At 35.7% G+C, this 18,157-nt stretch overlaps 1 protein-coding gene across 5 annotated transcripts in view; it reads left to right on the top strand.

Moving 5' to 3' along the window:
• The window catches only part of Isha (Insulator su(Hw) mRNA adaptor), a 169,275-nt gene extending 151,712 nt beyond the window's left edge, over positions 1-17,563 (top strand). For 4 of the 5 annotated variants that reach the window (XM_069839880.1, XM_069839878.1, XM_069839879.1 and 1 more), the window contains exons 19-20: positions 498-566; positions 16,248-17,563. In XM_069839880.1, the coding sequence (XP_069695981.1) occupies positions 498-566; positions 16,248-17,212 (1,034 nt within the window). In that variant the 3' untranslated portion in view covers positions 17,213-17,563. The remainder of the gene's footprint in view (positions 1-497; positions 567-16,247) is intronic. The other variant, XM_069839877.1, reaches the window with a different exon arrangement.
• Positions 17,564-18,157: the final 594 nt, after the last annotated feature.

Below are 18,157 nucleotides of genomic sequence, written 5' to 3'. Positions count from 1 at the left end.
TTTCTTCTTGACTTTTTCCTTATTTCTTTCCTATTTTCTTGCCATGTTTTCTCTCTTCTTTATCTTGCTTTGTATTATTTATTGCCATTTCTTTTTCCTTTCAAATTTATATTTTATTTTCGTTTTCTCTTTCGCTCTAATTTATATTTTTTAAGTAAATAAGTGCAGGATTCATACTATAAAGTAACAATTTTATTTAAATAGGAAATTTGGTGAGTAGTGATAGTGCCATTTTGATATTTATTTGATAAATTCTTGACACTTTCATTAATTTTATGATGCTGGTAAGTTTAATTTAAGTTCTTGTAACTTATGTAGCTTTTGCAGGAAGGCAGGCATAGTAATTGCTAACATTGATTGCCTGCTACAGTGATTAAAATTGATAATGAAAATTTTTATTTTAAAACTAAATCTTGAAAATCAACTTTTATGTGTGTTTAATGAAATTGATTGTATTAAATTAGAATTGGTTTTAATGCAAAAATTGTGCTTCACAGGAGGACCCATGTTCCATCCACGAGGACCTCCAGGACCAATGGGAATGAGGGGGCCAGGACCTCGACCTGGTGAGTTATCCTTTCCACCCTACCTAAGTATTTTGTCACTTTCATCTTGCTGTTCCTATTTGGTCGTAGATCAATCTAAAGTTTTAACATTTACTTTCTTATTATACGAAGTGTAAAGAAAGAGAATTGTAATGCTACAAAAAAAATTGAAATTGTTATGCTCATTTTGAAGTTGACTTGGACATGCTTGTATATGTCTATGTACTTTATTACTTCTAAACTACTTGTCAGAGGTTAATATTCAGTATTCACAAGTCAATGTATCCACGAATGATGCACATGAAATATGACTTTCAGTAAAAAAATTAATGGGTCTTTATTTGAAATCAACAACATATAATGACAGTTTACTTCAAATCAAGTCAGAACATTTTCTTTGTGATTATTGTATTACATAGAATAAACTGACAAATGTAATGTTCATATCAAGCAGAAATTGATTTCCTAAGAGATATAAGTTACGCAATATACAGTATTATTTTTAACTTTTATTCTGGTTTCACTCCAAGTATTCACTGCCCCGACACAGAAAACTGTACAGGTAAGCAAGAGTTCCTCTTTGTAATTAACAGCTCCTAGTTCTAAACCTCCATGGAAAAATTAGTTTTACAATAATCTGATTGATAGTACTGCTGACTACTTGAAAAGAAAGGAATGTGTTCAGAATTTCATTATAAACCTCTATGATAATCAAAATGAATGATGGCTGATAGTCACACATGGAGAGCGAAGAACAGATGAAGATGGACATTAGATTGTAATCTGCTGTCAGTCTTTTACAAAGTAACAAAATTATTGTATTTAACAATATTTTAGCCTCACAATTCTTCTCAGAGCCCTCACATTAATTATCTTGCTATATGGAGATAGATGTTATATATAATTTTTTTTTTTTTTTTTTTTTTTTTTTTTCGTTGTTATTTATACTCGCTTTGACATCTTTGGTCATATCGCGAGTTAATCTTTTGCTTGAAATCCAAAGGCCTGTGTAATATTGTTGAGACTGGTTCTATTAGTGTGAACTAGATGGCGATTGTATATATATTACTGATTTCTATGAATATGATTTCGGTGATGAATGAGGCCGGTGATATTCAGGGATGTTGTGGTCAGAATTTCCTGGCATTTGCCTTACGGTTGAGGAAAAACCCTGAGAAACCTCAACCAGGAAATTCAACCCGACTGGGAATCGAACCTGGGCCCTCTGCGTAAGAGACCAGCATGCTGACCCCTACACAACAGAGGTGGTCAAATGTTACCTTGTAATCTACTATAATTAATCAGTCTTTTACAAAGTACCAATAAAGTAACTACAAACAATATTCAATTCATGCAACAAAATCAGTGTATTGAATAATGTTTGATCTCACAATTTTCACATCTATCTTACGAGCTTTAGCTCTGTGTTCCTGAGCTTTGGCAACATTGCACAAATGTCATCTGGCTTCTGCTTCCTACTATGTCAATTTGACACTAACACCGTGTTATATATATGTATATCAAAAAACAAATCTAAACACGTTAATTTCTACATTATTTTGTTGCCACATGATGTCACAGAAATGCAGATCCCGAAGACCACTTGAACTGTGACACTGTGCACTTTAGGTTATTAGTTGTTATTCGTGGTGATACAAATAATGTCATTTAATATTTATACCACTTTTAAATACGAGTTTTAATAAAAAAAATTGGAAAGTAGATAATACTAGAAATTATTGCAGTAGGCCTACATGAATACTTATTGCATGCAAATAAGTTTATGATTTATAAATTAAGTCTGTATCTCTTAATTGTTTTCAGAAATTAGGAAAATGTCTGTTTTCTTTTCACATTATTTTATTAACTACATATTTTTCTCGAATGTCCAATATTTCATCATCACCTCGTTCTGTATTTCATTATAGTTGATGTAATGGCTTATATGTTATTATAATTAGATCTCTATTTTGTGGGTTCAAATCTGGTGAAGAGTGGATTAAAAAAAAAAACAATGTACTCAACTTGGCTTTCTAAAGAAGTATTGTAAGCCAAGGTAGAACCTGTTGTATTTACAAAAAGTAAAAGAATCCTGTCCTTGAATGAGAGAGTTTCGAACAAATCTCTCTGCCACTTAAAAATTCAACCCTGCTAGTTATCTTCACCTGTCATAGGTAATAGATTCCGTCTTATAGGTGCTGCCATCTCAGAAATTTCTCATACTATGAGACTAGAAACATGATTCACTAAGGTCTTCATGGACCGCATGTAATAACCAAACATAGTTTATATTATCCTTTCACAGTTTATATTATCCTTTCACTACTTGTTCAATTTTTATGTTGTCTTCAGCATTTTATATATTCTTATACCTTTCATTACCTTACAGCATATATATCAAACTCTTCTCACATATCTTAGTTTCTTATGTGATTACTAGGGAGTCATTCTTTCACATTGCATTTTGCTATTGTCTTCCTCTTCACTTATTCATGGTGTATGGAATTACACAGCCCAAATAATCTTAGTTTCTTGTGACAGAAATGTTAGCAGAACGAGTTAAACTTCCATGACATGTACATGTACAAAACTGAGATCATTAATAAATTAAGATGCCGGAGAAGTTTTTCTTCTTTAAAATAAGAGCGTAAACCTTTCTTAGCAAATACAGGGTCCGGCAAAGTTTCTCATTTTCAAAATATCACAATTATTGTTTAAAGAAAGTATAAACCATGGACACTATTAGGCACGTTATAGTCTTGGATTTACAGATTATTACCTAATTTTTTTTAATTACATCCTTAAGATGCCCACCATTAGCATCAGTACATTGTTGTAATTTTCTTTGTACACTAGTCATTAATCTCTGCAAAGTGTCTGGTGTGACACAAGCAATTTCCTCACGAATTGCATTTTTGAGGCTGTTGATATCAGGGAGTCTACGAGCGTAGACCTTAGCCTTAGCCTTCACCTTCACATACCCCCACAAAAAAAGTCTGGTGCAATGAGGTCTGGGGATATGGAGAACCATTCACTGTCACTGAACGTGGAGAGAAGTCGCCCAGGGAAAACAGCATGCAGCATGTTTATTGAAAGATGTGCCATATGTGCTGTGGCTCCATCCTGTTGAAACTATAGGATCTTAATGTTCCAGTTACTACGTACCAACTCACGCAGGAAGAATGTTGTCAGCATGTGGTGGTAATGTTCGGAGTTGATGGTCGCCTCAGCACCATTATTGTCCTCAAAGAAGTAGGGGATGATAATTTTTTGCTCTGAAATGGCACACCACACAACCACCTTAGGGCTGTGAAATGGATGTTCATGGATTTTATGTTTTTCCCCGGAGGCGAATTTTTCTCCTGTAATTGTAATTGTTGCCATAACAGATAAATTCTGTAGGACCAAAAATTAATCTTTACGTAGATTCTTCGTCCAACAGTATTATATACTGTGGAATCCCGGCCACCAAGTCTCTCAATTGAGTGCACTCCTTGTATAATGACAGTTGACTCAGTATACAGGGTGATTCAGTGACTATGTTACAAACTTTTAGGGATGATAGAAGAGACAATTATAAACAACTTTCATGTAGAAACCTATGTGCTAAATGAATTGCTTTTGCTATATGCCAATGTATTTTACTTTCTTTTTTTTTCTATTATGGTATTATTTTCTTGTTGTTTAGTGTCGATTTTATTATGCTATTATTATTTCTCTTTGTAATATGTTAGTATTCTATTCTGTAACTTTTTTTGTTAAATTTTAACTGCTTGAATACTTTGTGACCTGGTAGAGTGTAAGAGAAGGCCCTATGGCCTTAACTCTGCCAGTATAAATAAAGAATTATTATTATTATTATGTACGGAAACATTCCATTTGGTAGTTACAAGCCTAGATATGTTATTCAGTGTAAACAGTAGAACCGAACTCAAGGCCATCCTTTTGAAGTTTGGTTGCAGACGACCTGTTTCTGCAAATGTTGTTGATTTCTCATAATCACGGTATAAGCTATTCGGCATCAGCTATTCGGCATCATAAATGATATTTTGACTGATTAAACCTTGCAACTTATTCATATGCATTTCATTTATGAAAGAGCAAAAGAAAATGGAAGGAAAGTTGCAAGGTTTAACTTGTAAAAATATAATTTACCTTACCAACTAGCTTATATCATGTTTATGAGAAATCACCGTTTACAGGAACAAGCCACCTGCAACCAAACTTCAAAAGGATGACCTTGAGTTCGATTATAGCTGGTTAGACTAACATATTTAGGCTTGTAACTACAAAACGGAACATTTCCGGATATAGGTTCCATGTGAAAGTTGTTCATAATTGTCTCCTCTATCATCCCTGTAAGTTTGTAACATAGTTACTGAATCACTCTGTATGTCAACATACGTGTCGAATTTGGAGTAAGGCCACAAAGGGGGAAAACACTAGAGGAAGGGGATTCGATCCAGTGCTGTGGATTGAACTTTGGCATAGCTCAGTGTTAGAGCACTTGGTACATGGAACCAAGGACCTGCTTCGATTCCCGGCGTCGGAGCGAATTTTTCTCCTCTAATTACAAAATTAAATAGAGCTGAAACAGTAGTCACAGCAAAGTTCAAAACTCACAACTTAAGTAAGAGTGGAATATTAATATTCTATTTGTAAATAATAGTCTATTTTCTCCAAAGAAAAGTTGCAGCAATTTTCTTAATAATAACTGGACAAGACTGCCTCACTGTGTATCTTCATAGGTTAAACATTTATAACGTACTTCACTTATACTTTACAAAAATCTTGATTCGATTGTGGGTGCAGAGCAATAATTATTGATTGAATTCCCAATATGCCGAGTAGATGTAGTAAGATCTTAAAGTAGGGCTATCACAACGAAATAAAGGGAGAAGAGGTGTGTTTCAGGGAATGTCATTCAAATGAAGGAAAGTAAATTTCCAGTTAATGTTCGCCAAAGTTTTAAGTACGTAATTATGACCACGTTTCCATTTTATTTTTGGTCTAGAGAAAATACCTAGCATTTTACGAAGAAAACTTTTATCGGCCATGAAATTATTCACCGCTTTCATCATAGTATTGTTTATCAATGTTACAAAACAAAAACTATCATAAGGGCCATGTCCAGCAGGATAATCTTAGCTGCCTGCGCATCCGTGGACTCGGTTAATAAAAACCTAAACTAACCAAACCTAACTTTCATATATGCAAGATATGTAACAGGAGCAAGAAGGGATCTTCTTGATTTGATCTGGAATGTACACACGAAAATAAATTCAAGTAAGTATCACACTGCCACTGCATGAGAGGACCAAGCATGCGCTACAGCAAACTGTTCCTGTCATGAGCCCCCATCTGAGACACGTAATCTACTCGCAATATTTACGCAAATACATCTTGTCATTAACAGTGGTGCTATCTCTCAGTAATGTTCAGAACGAGGGCGGTAGAGAGGAAAAAAAAAACGAATTTCTCCTTCTAATGACACCACAGACCAATGTCATGTCCTTATGTTGGCGACATTGTGTATTTAGTTCAGTGCTTTTTTTGTCTGAATATCTCGAAGAGTAACCCCCTGAAATTGACATTACTTACGGTTCACCCTGCCCCCCCCCCCCAACAGCATTTGTGTTGTATTATAATGGATCACTGAATTATTATGTTTGTAGTTACTGTATTGGTACTTGGTGAAAGTTTGATAGCAGATTATAGTTTAACACCCTTCTCCATCTCTGTCTTTTGCTCTCCAGCCATCATTAATTATTAATGTTAATATTAATTTATCATTAATGTTAACTATCATAGAGATTTATAATGAAATTCTAAATATATTCCTTTCTTTTCAGCAGTGCTATCAATTAGACCGTTTCAAAACTGTTTCTATTGAGCCTAATATTTCCCTTTTCCTGTTCCTCTCCTTTCTCTTGTTTTCTTGCCTGATTTCAGGTGTTGGTACCAACTTCAAAGATTTTATGTGATTGTTCTGTGCAGCTATAAATCCCGTGGTGTTTAATTAAAGAGAACCAGAAGTAGAACAAGAAAGCATGAGCCAACATATCGTTTTAATCACAGATTCCACTAGGACTCATCAGTACTCCGAAAGCTGTGCAATAGTGACATTATTTATACAGAGAATGTATGACATTGATGTAAAAACTTTAAAGACAAACTAAATTTCAGTAACTATGTAAGTTTCTGAATTTTTATTTAATATTTGGAAGCTTTATGAGTACCACTCTTAACGTTCTTTACTTCTCTATTTTCTTCCTTCCTTTCATTCTGCTGTAAAAATTTTTAATTTGTTAAATTTTTAAATATAGATAATTGATCTTAAAATATAGTCTAAAATTTATAGTTTTATTAACATAGAGTAATTTGTTTTATTTAGCTTACATTAATTTATTGCAATGTACTGAAGTATTTCCGTACAGGAATTCTGCGTTATCATATGATGATCGGTGGAGTGGAGAAAAATTCTCTCCGACATCAGGATTCGAATCTGGGTTTTCAGCTCTATGTGCTGATGCTCTATCCACTAAGCCACACCGAATTCCAATTCCGATGCCAGATTGAATCCTCTCAGTTTAATGCGTGTGTCATATGATATGTGTATATAATCACTTGTGATTTAAGATGGCGCTCATTCCGTCAGATCCCGGCCACTTAGTCACTCGTAATGAGTGCACCTCTGCACATTAGTATGTTGGACATTGTGCCACTGTCACATATCTGTGACAGTGCGTGAGGAGTGGCCACTAAAGGGAAGCTAAGAGGTGGAGCTTAAACTGAGAGGATTCAATCCGGCATCGGAATTGGAATACGGTGTGACTTAGTGGATAGAGCATCAGCACGTAGAGCTGAAAACCCGGGTTCTAATTCCGGTGCTGGAGAGGATTTTTCTCAGCTCCACCGACCCTTTATCATTACATTAATTTGTTTTTACAAATGTTTTCGCCATGTTAGGCAAGCCATATTAGCTCTTCGGTTTCCATAAAAATTCTGCTTGCAGTCATTTTTGCAGGATCATGTACTGGTACATTTATCCTGAATGATTTACAATTGCACAATTTTGGACATCCAGTCATGTGCCTGTGCTTAGTTTTGCAGGTCCACTGTCCTTGTTACATAGGCGTCTAAGACCATGTTGGCTGTTAATTTCGTATCCAAAATTTTTAAGAACATGGCTTTTTATCAAAATACATTAACTTTTACAGAATTTATTTAAGTTTATAAGCAGTGTTGTCATTGCTTAGTTAACTGTCCAAAGAAAGGTCTGAATCTCACAAGTAATAACAAAAGGCATCATTATGAGGCAACTAAGCCAGAAGATAATGGGTTAGGATGGCCAGTTCCTTTCCCCCTCCATTACATACATATTAGCTACATATTACACTAATCAGACTTCAGATGTATGCAAACAGTTGTTCTTCCCCTGACACATACTGTCAAGTGAGATGTACTGCCTGATAATTAGGGACTGGATTTTTATGTAATTACATATTATATTCCTTTCAACCCAACCGTATATAAATAACAAATCTTTGCGAATCTTGTAATTACTATTAATATATTAAAATTTGATACTACATATTTTTACATATTTATTCCACATTATATATTATGGCTTGGTATTACATAAATCTACATATTTAGGGGTTTTATTCATTTTTACTTCTCTGAGAGGAGAAAAAACTTCTCCTGGGGAAGTTTACAATTTGAAATACACAGATTTAAAAAGCCTTTTTACTTACTCAAGAAAGGATATATTTCAGAACGAAACATAACATCCTTGGTTCCAGGAAGTAATAGAGGCACTCACCCCATACTGCCCACTGTAAATATGAGTGAACAAAAGGCAACCTTTCTCATACAACTACCTTGTATTGTAAAAATCACTCAGAAAGTAGCGCTGTCTTCATGCGGTGGAGTGGGACGAGAATGACATGATTTGTCTCGAACTATAATATTCTGCATACGTCTTAACAAGCCGTTCCCATTCAATTTGCAATCTTACCCACCCATGGAAAACCCATGTCAAGTCTGACTTGAGACTTTCAGGTTATTGCTTGACGCCTCTATTTTAAATTTAGTAGACCTATACGGAAACAGGATTTTCCGAGCAATTAGAAAGATGGTTCTCAGCTGGAGTAATCCTACCTTTCTGAATGAGACAGGAATGTCACTTTTCAAACAACAGTTTGTAAATGCCTATATTTTGAGGTTTTAGTAGGTACTTGTTTCTTAAACGGAGCAGCTAAAATGCATGTGTCCCACATCTCCTCTTATTTTCTCCTAATCCAGTAAAGCGAAACAGTGCTTGCAGTACTGTTGTGTCATTCATTTCACTCAGTTCTCTAGTTTTAGTACTAACAGTACCTATAAAGTGCAAGTGAGTTTATCTACTGCTTTTAACTAACTAAAATGGCATCTATATTTTCAACCCTAACGACAAAAATAAAATCATGGATTGCAATGGACGAAGCTTTCACTACAGATGGAAAAATAGTAATGTGTCAAGTGTGCGTTAAAAAATTCGGGTGCTCTATGAAATCACAACTAGAGAGTCTTACCTATCTATCTATACCTGCCAGATATTGATATTAAATATTTTCATGATTTTACATATTTTGGTACATATTCAGCTTATTTTTCTTACATAAATATGTACATATTTCTCACCTTGATATTACATAAAAATCCGGTCCCTACTGATAATAGATGTACATTATCAGCCAGAACCTCACTCAGAGGTAGATAAACAGTGAAATGGATTTAATTGTTCTTGATTAATTTTTAACCAGTGTGATAAATCCATTATTATGCAAGGTTATTTAGCATTGGTAGAATTGGTGATAGGAAGATGATATTTTGACGAGATGAAACTTAAAATTTGCTGTGTATTACAATGTGCATTATAGTTATGGAAAACCTAGGGAAAATGCAAATCAGGTTATCAGTCCAAGTGGAATTTGAACCCACGCGCCATCGTAGTCTTCTATCAGGAGACTAACTCGTTACCCATGAGCTAAAATGGTAGTGTAAGGGATAATATTTCTTGTAATACATAATTTTGTTTCAACTTGTAATCTAAAAGAAAAATATTCATGTGTGCCAAGATTTCATTTTCGAAACGAATTGTTACAGTAACATGGGTTTAAATGTTTCTTTTATTGTTGTTTTATTTGAAGCTCCACTGTAAAAGCTTTATCCTGGATAATGGTAACCAGTAAGCTGTTTCTTGTTGTACCCAGTTCCCTTGCCTTGCAGATAGATATCGCTGTGTGTCAGCATCTGTAGTAAGTTTTCAGAGAGAGATCCCTGCGTTCCAACCTGTATTGAGTTTTCAGAGTCTTCTGACAGTCTGGAAAGGAGACTATCATTAGAAAATGTTTTGTTTAGTTCTTCAGAACCTTCACAACAGTGCCAGAATGTGATTTTGTTTTCTTGATTTGATCATCAGAGACGACTACAATCTCACAGACACATTTGTCAGCATAATACAAGAAGCCTAGTGAGAAAATGGCCACCAATAATTTTGTCTGATGCTCTCTTTATTCTGAAAAGTATTTGTTATGTAAGGATAAGCTTTCTTTCTGGAAGCTCTACTAAATGATTTCATTGCCAAATCTATTGTTCACAGCAATGTTTGAACCTGTGAAACATTGAATGGGAAGCACGGTGACCACTGCACCATCAATAACGGCTAATGAAAATATAACGAGTAATGAACATGACTGATATTTTATAACAGAAAAATATTTAAATATTTGAAGTAATGGCTTGAATTGGAGAAATAGGAAGTAAAATTTAAACATGTTTAAAAACAACCTTACAGATCTACTGCACATCAACATACTTATCAGAACATTGTGATCTAGAATGATCTTGCTATCGCTAAGCAGGTGTGATCTACAAGATTCATTTTGGGTTTTCTTGTTGTCCTGCTTATCAATTTTTCATCATGCTGAATAGCTTCTGTTGTGTGAGCATTGTTAAATACAGACATTAAGGATTATTAAATAGAATATCACAATTTCACATGTGTTAAATGTTCAAATTATCTCAAAACTGAAATTAAATATTTGGCGGGAGTGGGGATAACATGCACAAAAATTTTAGGTGTTCGTAATATTACAATAATCATTACAAATCTTACAACTTACACAAATTATGACAAAAAAAAATTCTGAGAATGGGAATATTTAATTAGTTCAAAATCTTCACAAGAATTAGAAAATAGCCAATTCTTGATTAGTAGAGATCTGTATTTGCAGTAAAACCTGTCTTTATTAAATATACCACAAAATACTTAGGAAACTGTTTCTAGGCATTATATACATTCATTCATTGTTCTGCCGAAGGGTCTTTCACTGCAAACCCAGCTTTCTCCAATCTATCCTATTTTCTGCTTTCGTCTTTGTTTCCTCATATGATCTTAATGTCGTCTATCATCTGATACCTTCTTCTATCCCGAATTCTTCTCGTTCACCATTCCTTCTAGTGCATCCTTCAGTAAGCAGTTATGTACATTAATAAACCGAAATTAAGAAGTTTTTCTTTTCGCGAAATAACGCGAATTTGTCAAAATTATCAACTTTATGCAAATAATAGTTTCATTATGTGCCAAGGTATTATTTTCGGAACGAATTGTTGCAGCAACATGGGTTTAAATTACTTTTATTGTTGTTTTATAATTGAAACTCCACTGTAAAAGCTTCATCCCACATAATGGTAACCAGTAAACTGTTTCTTGCTGTACCCAGTTCCCTTGCCTTAAGATAGATATCCCTGCATTCCCTCCTCCCCCGCCCCCCAGAAAAGAAAGCTACCGCATTCCTTCCAAGGTCAAGGATTTAGTGGAATACATCACTGATCTGATTCAATTGAACTTAGAAAGATAGTGACAAATTTTGAAGTAGCTAAAGAATGGAATTTGTATTTTGAAACAGAAGAGACACTAAATTGCTTAAAAAGTGCAGATGTTAAGAGGAATGTTAAAACAACTATGAAAATCACTGTATCAATAGCACTTACAAAATTACAGTTCTGAAGACCTGGCTAACAAGTTATATTCATCATTAACAGTAATGTGGATACTACACTGTGGGAAAGGTGAAGTCGATTCTGTTCTTTGGAAATCAAACTGATTCAATGATCATGAAAGGGTACAGTGTAGTTCAAGAACAAACATACCAAATTATGCTGCAAGGTGAAAAGATAAATTTAATATGAATATGAATGTTTAATGTCATCAATACACATACAAGTTACGGTGTGCCTTCACATTTCTGTATACTGGTCACACTATAACTAATTTATGTTAACATCTGATTGTTTGTTTAGTCAACTATCCGAAGACAGGTTTGAATTTCATAAATGACACCAATGAGGCATCACTCATGAGGCAGCTAAGCCAAGAGATAAAGGGGTACGGTCGCCAGTTCCTTTCCCCCTCCATTGCATACATTGTTGACAAGTACCATCTGATTATCATTATAATAGCTATTAATAAATATATCCTAAACTATAATTTTTATTGACATAACCTTCAAAACTGCATTAGAATATCACTTTTATCTGGCCTATTACTAATAACAGTCCCCTATATTAGTCTCATTTAACTTTTTTGTAATCTGATCCTACTATCTTAGTCTATTTTCTATTCATTTCCATTGCATCTGTCCCCACATTCCAGTTCATTTTAAAACACTTTGCTACACTATAACTCATTTAAAATTGCTTTTTGCACACTTCAAACACACTTAACCACATTACTGTCTTCTGCTAATACAACCTTGATTGCCCTCACTGAAAATTAATTCATTACAATTCTTCCTTCCTACCTGAAATAATAATAATACAACCATCTTATCATATAAGCTCCTTATTATTCTTCATAACACCTTTCCGATCTTTCATTAGTATATCTGCTATCCCTTTTCTACATTTATGCTTGTAACAGTCCCATTATTACTTATGGCTTTTAAGGAAACTGGAGGTTCATTGCTGTCCTCACATAAGCCTGCCATCGGTCCCTATCCTGAGCAAGATTAATTCAATTCCTACCATCATATCCCACCTCCCTCAAATCCATTTTAATATTATCCTCCCATCTACATCTCGGCCTCCCCAAAGGTCTTTTTCCCTCCAGCCTCCCAACTATCATACTATATGCATTTCTGAATTCGCCCATATGTGCTACATGCCCTGCCCATCTCAAACATCTGGATTTAATGTTCCTAATTATGTCAGGTGAAGAATAGAATGCGTGTAGTTCTGTGTTATGTAACTTTCTCCATTCTCCTGTAATTTCATTCTTCTTAGCCCCAAATATTTTCCTAAGCACCTTATTCTCAAACACCCTTAACCTCTGTTCCTCTCTCAAAATCATAGTCCAAGTTTCACAACCATAAAGAACAACCAGTAATATAATTGTTTTATAAATTCTAACTTTCAGATTTTTTGACAGCAGACTGGATGATAAAAGCTTCTCGACAGAATAATAACAAGCATTTTCCTTAGTCCCTTTATTAGTCTTAGTATTCTGTCTCGTATCGTCAATGACTATCCTATTAATCGCTCTAATCTTCCTTCTTTCGTCATTTTAATCTCTAATAAAACGCCAATGTTTATTCCTGTATTACTTTTTACGTTCCACACAATCCTAATTAGCATCTTCTAATCTGACAGGTCTAATATTAAACTTATTCCTTCTGTACTTAAAAACAACAGAACACTATTATATCCTTTCTTTATCATTTTATACACTGCAGTAGCCCACCACACATCATTTTAGCCCTTCTATACACCAATTTGTAAAGTTATATGTTTTCTGTTTCCCTCTCCCTCTCCCTCTCCCTCTCCCTCTCCCTCTCCCTCTCTTGTTAATATGCTTTCTTTTACTGAAGTTATTCTCATCTCTTTCCCCTTCCCCTCGATTCTTGCCTTTGTCTGAACTCCCTTCCTCCTGACCTGGTTTTATGTGTAATTTCTGTGTATTGTTTTCCATTCTTCCTATAGCCTTCATTTCACTCTATGATTCTAATCATACACCTCACGGTTTATTCATCTCCTCTCCTCTATAACTGCAAGACTCCCATTTGTTGATGATATCAATTCATTCAAAGATCTTTTTGCTGTCTCGATTGTTCTTGTTATGCTAGTTTTTCTCTTAAGTCTTTGTTCCATTCATCAGCTTTATGCTTCAGCTGATTAATCTTTGTTGATTTTTGTATTCTCACCCATATGTTCACTTTTTGCTGTATCATCCAGTCGTTTCTGTTCCTTGCTCTGTCGATATTCCTGTCTCGAAAAATTCAGTGTTGTAGCTGTTCTTACTCTTCTGTGTAATCTACTTATCCAACATTGTGAGGAGTTATAGATTTTCTGACAATATTCAAGGTCAAAAATATTTCTGTTTATTTACAGATTATCCTTGCCCATTGTGCAACTCAAACTGAGAAATGGATTCGGAACACCTCAAAATCTGTGCTTCAGTGACTGATCATGACAATATCTTTGAAAAATATTGGAGTGCAAGAGGTCAAATTACTTTGTCAAATGCCTGGCATTAGAAAACAACAATAACACTCAGCTTATCCTTCACTACAGTCGCAAAATGTCCTTTCCTTCTTGCTTTCCTTATGAATGTAGGCAAGAGTTTTCTTTTCACTATAATTTTTAAGCTAAAATCGTGCTCTACCCTAATTTCGTCCTTTTCAGATTTTTTAATCTACTCCTAATCAATTCTTTAGCCCTCAAGCTCGTAAATTTGACTAGAATTGGGCGATTTCTGCCTTTCCCTATACCATATGCTTCTATGTCTCTCTCATCCAAGTTCAAATCAAAGATTTCTCTACATATATGATATATTACATCGTATATTTCTAGACCGAATCCCCCCCCCCTCTCTCACTCTCACTATTACTCTCACTCTCTCACTTCATAGATGCTGAAAAAGTTGGGTTCTTTTTTCTTTGTCTTCCAGATTGTTGATTCTAACTTGAAGCTTATTGTTCACTTGCAGTAATTTTTCTATGATCTCTCCATTGTTTCCCGTGTTTAATTTCTTGCATCATTTCTCCAAACCCTTTCTTCATTTTTTCTCTGATCATAGTCAAGGTTGACGTCTGCTCCCAATGTTGGCCCTGACTTCACCTCCACTCCACTGATTATGAGTAATGTTGCTATAATTACTCCTAACTACCATAAGAGCTGCTTGTAACCACTGGAGATCTGTTTCTTAATCTTGTACCTTGTATTTACTAGAAATAAAGCCATTGTAAGTGCTTGTGGATTGTGCATTAAGGAAGGTTATGTTTGGTTCCATTTGTCTCGTACATATTATAGAGTGACTCTAATTTTAGTTACTTGACATGATGCAAAATATTTTTCTTAATTAAAAATTCAATATTGTCCTGCGATAATTGATACATGCATTATAATATCACCGAAAACCTGTAAAAATGACACATTCTTCAAAATGCACTTAAGTCCATTTAAAAAAAATAACGCGAAATCTAGATTTTCACCAAAAAATAAAATAAATAACGCAGATCCCTACTGAATGCAAGAGAAAACAGTTATATGTACCCAAACTAGTTTATAGTTGCAGTTCATATTTGCGAAATGTTACGTACCTATTAGAGCACTTGATTTCATTGGCGAACATAGTTCACTTTATCCAAACAGTTAATAATTTCTTTAACAAGGAACAAAAAATCACTATATTGAAAACCAGATATTCTATTATTAATCATAAATGTTTATCTTTACACCAAGTCATCATGAACTTTCAAATTGCAGGTATCCAAGTGTAATAAATGAATAATATTTGACAGCCTTCTTTATTTCATTCGGTCAAGCTGTTTCAAGTTGTTTTTAATCTCGATATTCTTGTACAAAATAAGATTGAAGATTCTGTGGTCTCATGTCGTCTTGTCTCAACTTTGTCACCTTATATCTATATATTTAGTCTTTTTTTATTCACAGTAGCCTCCTTTATTTTTGCCATCATCATGAGTCCTTCGATTTTCCATGTAATTATTATCATTGTTCAAGAATGGAGCACTCATCCTTGCCAGCCAATACTGAAAAAATTTCCTTTGACACATAGCAGGTGCTTCATAATTGAACAATCATTTCAAATTTCTTAGGGATACAAGTTTTTCAAATATATCCTGTAGGCTTATTGATTATGAATGGTCGCCTTGTTGCTTTCTGCATGTCCATTTCAAATTCAGTAGAAAATGCTGATGCATAAATGGCATTCTTTTGTATGCCTAAAAATATTGAATGTCTGAGATGTCTATACAGAAAGAGAGAGAGAAGTGGGTGGATGGATATTACATATTAATACTGGGACACTGATACCAAGTCACCTGGATTGAAGTAAATTTTTTTACTTCAGTTTTGTTTATTCTATCAGTCTTCAAGGGGGTTTATCAGAATGGAGTACATGATATTCGACTTGTGAATATTGTACAAAATAAGATTTTCATGTTTTGATCCACAAAAATTTTGTTGAGAATTATTGTGTTATTAACGTTGATTTGTAGAAAATGCTTGCAATCTAGCTATTTATTATCTTTTATGTGATGTTTAAAAAGTATTCATGTTTGTTGTTAAGATGTATAGATGTCCTGTTCGTTGGTTAGTTTCCTACATGTTGCATGTATTATGTTGCTGTAATTTTAGGTATCTGGATGGAAGGCCAGGGACCACCGCCTCCTATGTATCCACGGGGATTTGAAGGCCCACCAGTCGATGGAGGACCACCAGATCCGTACTTTGGGCGTCCACCGTTCGATGAGATGGATAGGCGAGGAAGAGAAGATGGACGTCATCCTCGTGGCTGGGAACCACGGGGCCCAAGGAGGGGACCTGGCAGCGGACCTCCAGGGGGGCGTGACGAGGGCAGGTTTCGAGGGGGGGAGAGGGATGGACCCGGTCCTTGGAGGAGAGACGAGGATTCAAGCCGTAGTCCCAGGAGGGGCAACAGGTCTGAGGAGGCAGGTGGGAAACAGGGAGATGATGTGAAGAAGACTCCATCCACACCCCCTGTCAAAGAGAGGGATCGGGCTAGGAAGTCTCGATGGAGCAATGCTTCTCCAATGACAGAAGTGGCTCCAGAACCATCCTCTGAACCTTCTGCTGGAGCAGAGGGTGGTGGGGATAATGGTGGAGATGGTGAGCCTATGGAAACAAGTGTCGAGGAAAGAAACTCAAGTCTGTGTGCAGAGGAGCCAAAGCCCACGGAGTCCAACATTGGCGGTGACATCAGTTGTGATGATGGTAACAGAGGTGATGATGCCTCTAGAATTGATGAAGCTGCTGAATTTGACGCAGACACAGGGTTTGACAATGATGCAGGAGTTCATAATAGTTGCAGAGTCGATGATAGTGCCACAGTTGACAATACCAGTGGAGTACATGATAATACTGAAGTCGATGATAGAATCTGCGATGATAGTAGTGTTGGTGATGGCAATGTTGTCGCAAACAGTGTTGATTTTGGTGCTGATAACTCTGGTAACAATAATCCCCTGCCAGTTGCAGAATCCCAGAGTGAACTTACTCCTAGTAATAACGAACACCCACCAAGTACTGCTGAGCAGAGCTCAGAAGGTGATGCTCCCCCAGGTGGGGAAGACACTGGTTAACCTCTGGTCAGTCCATTTAGGTGTGTTTGATTTTATCTCGTCAAAGAAAGTCGTTTACAGTCACTCGTATGAATGAATCGAAAAAACTTTTGCGGCAAGTGTGGTGTGTCCCGTGTGCTGAGGTTGTGAATGAAGTGAACACAGGAAGTTAATGATTTTAGTAAACGTATAGTGGTGCAATACGTCATGAACGTGTTAGTCAGTAAGCATGTGGTGCTCGGTCTATCGTACAAAAGATTTTGTTTAAAGAACTGTCGAAGCTGGTCGTTATTTTATCCAAGTTTGGTTCAGTACAATGCCAGTAAAATTGTGCAAAATAATGCTCAATAAAAGAGGACTTTTATATTTTTATATACTAGAAAACAGTCTCCATCTTTTGGCAAAATTTGAAAAGTAGTGTACAAAACCCTACGTTTGATTTTTTTAAAGATTTAGTTTGTGGTAAGCGTGCACTCATTGCTTCCAAGGTAGGTGTGTTCCTGTGTTCACGGACAACGCAGCCGGTCGGCTCGGCGCGCACGGAGGAGACACGCGCTTGCACTCAAATGGAGTGACAAGTGCAAGGTACTGTGGCAGTGCTTTATCTTTGGCTATGTTGGTTGGTTGTAAACGAACTTGTGCAAGACTGTTCAACCAACGAGAAGAAATGTGACATCAGAGTGCCCAACGCAATAAGACATTTGGAAGAAATCGAATTCTGCTGCCTCACTCCTCAACTTCATGTTTTCATGTGGTAGTTCCCCCCCTTTCCTCCCAATCAGCGTGTGATAGGCTTGACACTAGATATTAGAATTTCTGTGAAGCAGTCCTCTTTGTCAATCTTGGAATGTTAGATGTTTTCCTTCGCTTTATAGCTTAATGTTGATATGGTGATTTGGGGGATAACAGATGCACATTCACCTTTTGTCGAGGTTTTGGATGTTAAGGGGCAGTAGGAAAGGAAGA

Source organism: Periplaneta americana, chromosome 11, assembly GCF_040183065.1.
Source record: "Periplaneta americana isolate PAMFEO1 chromosome 11, P.americana_PAMFEO1_priV1, whole genome shotgun sequence".
NCBI lineage: Eukaryota > Metazoa > Arthropoda > Insecta > Blattodea > Blattidae > Periplaneta > Periplaneta americana.
This window is presented reverse-complemented; position numbering and strand designations above follow the sequence as displayed.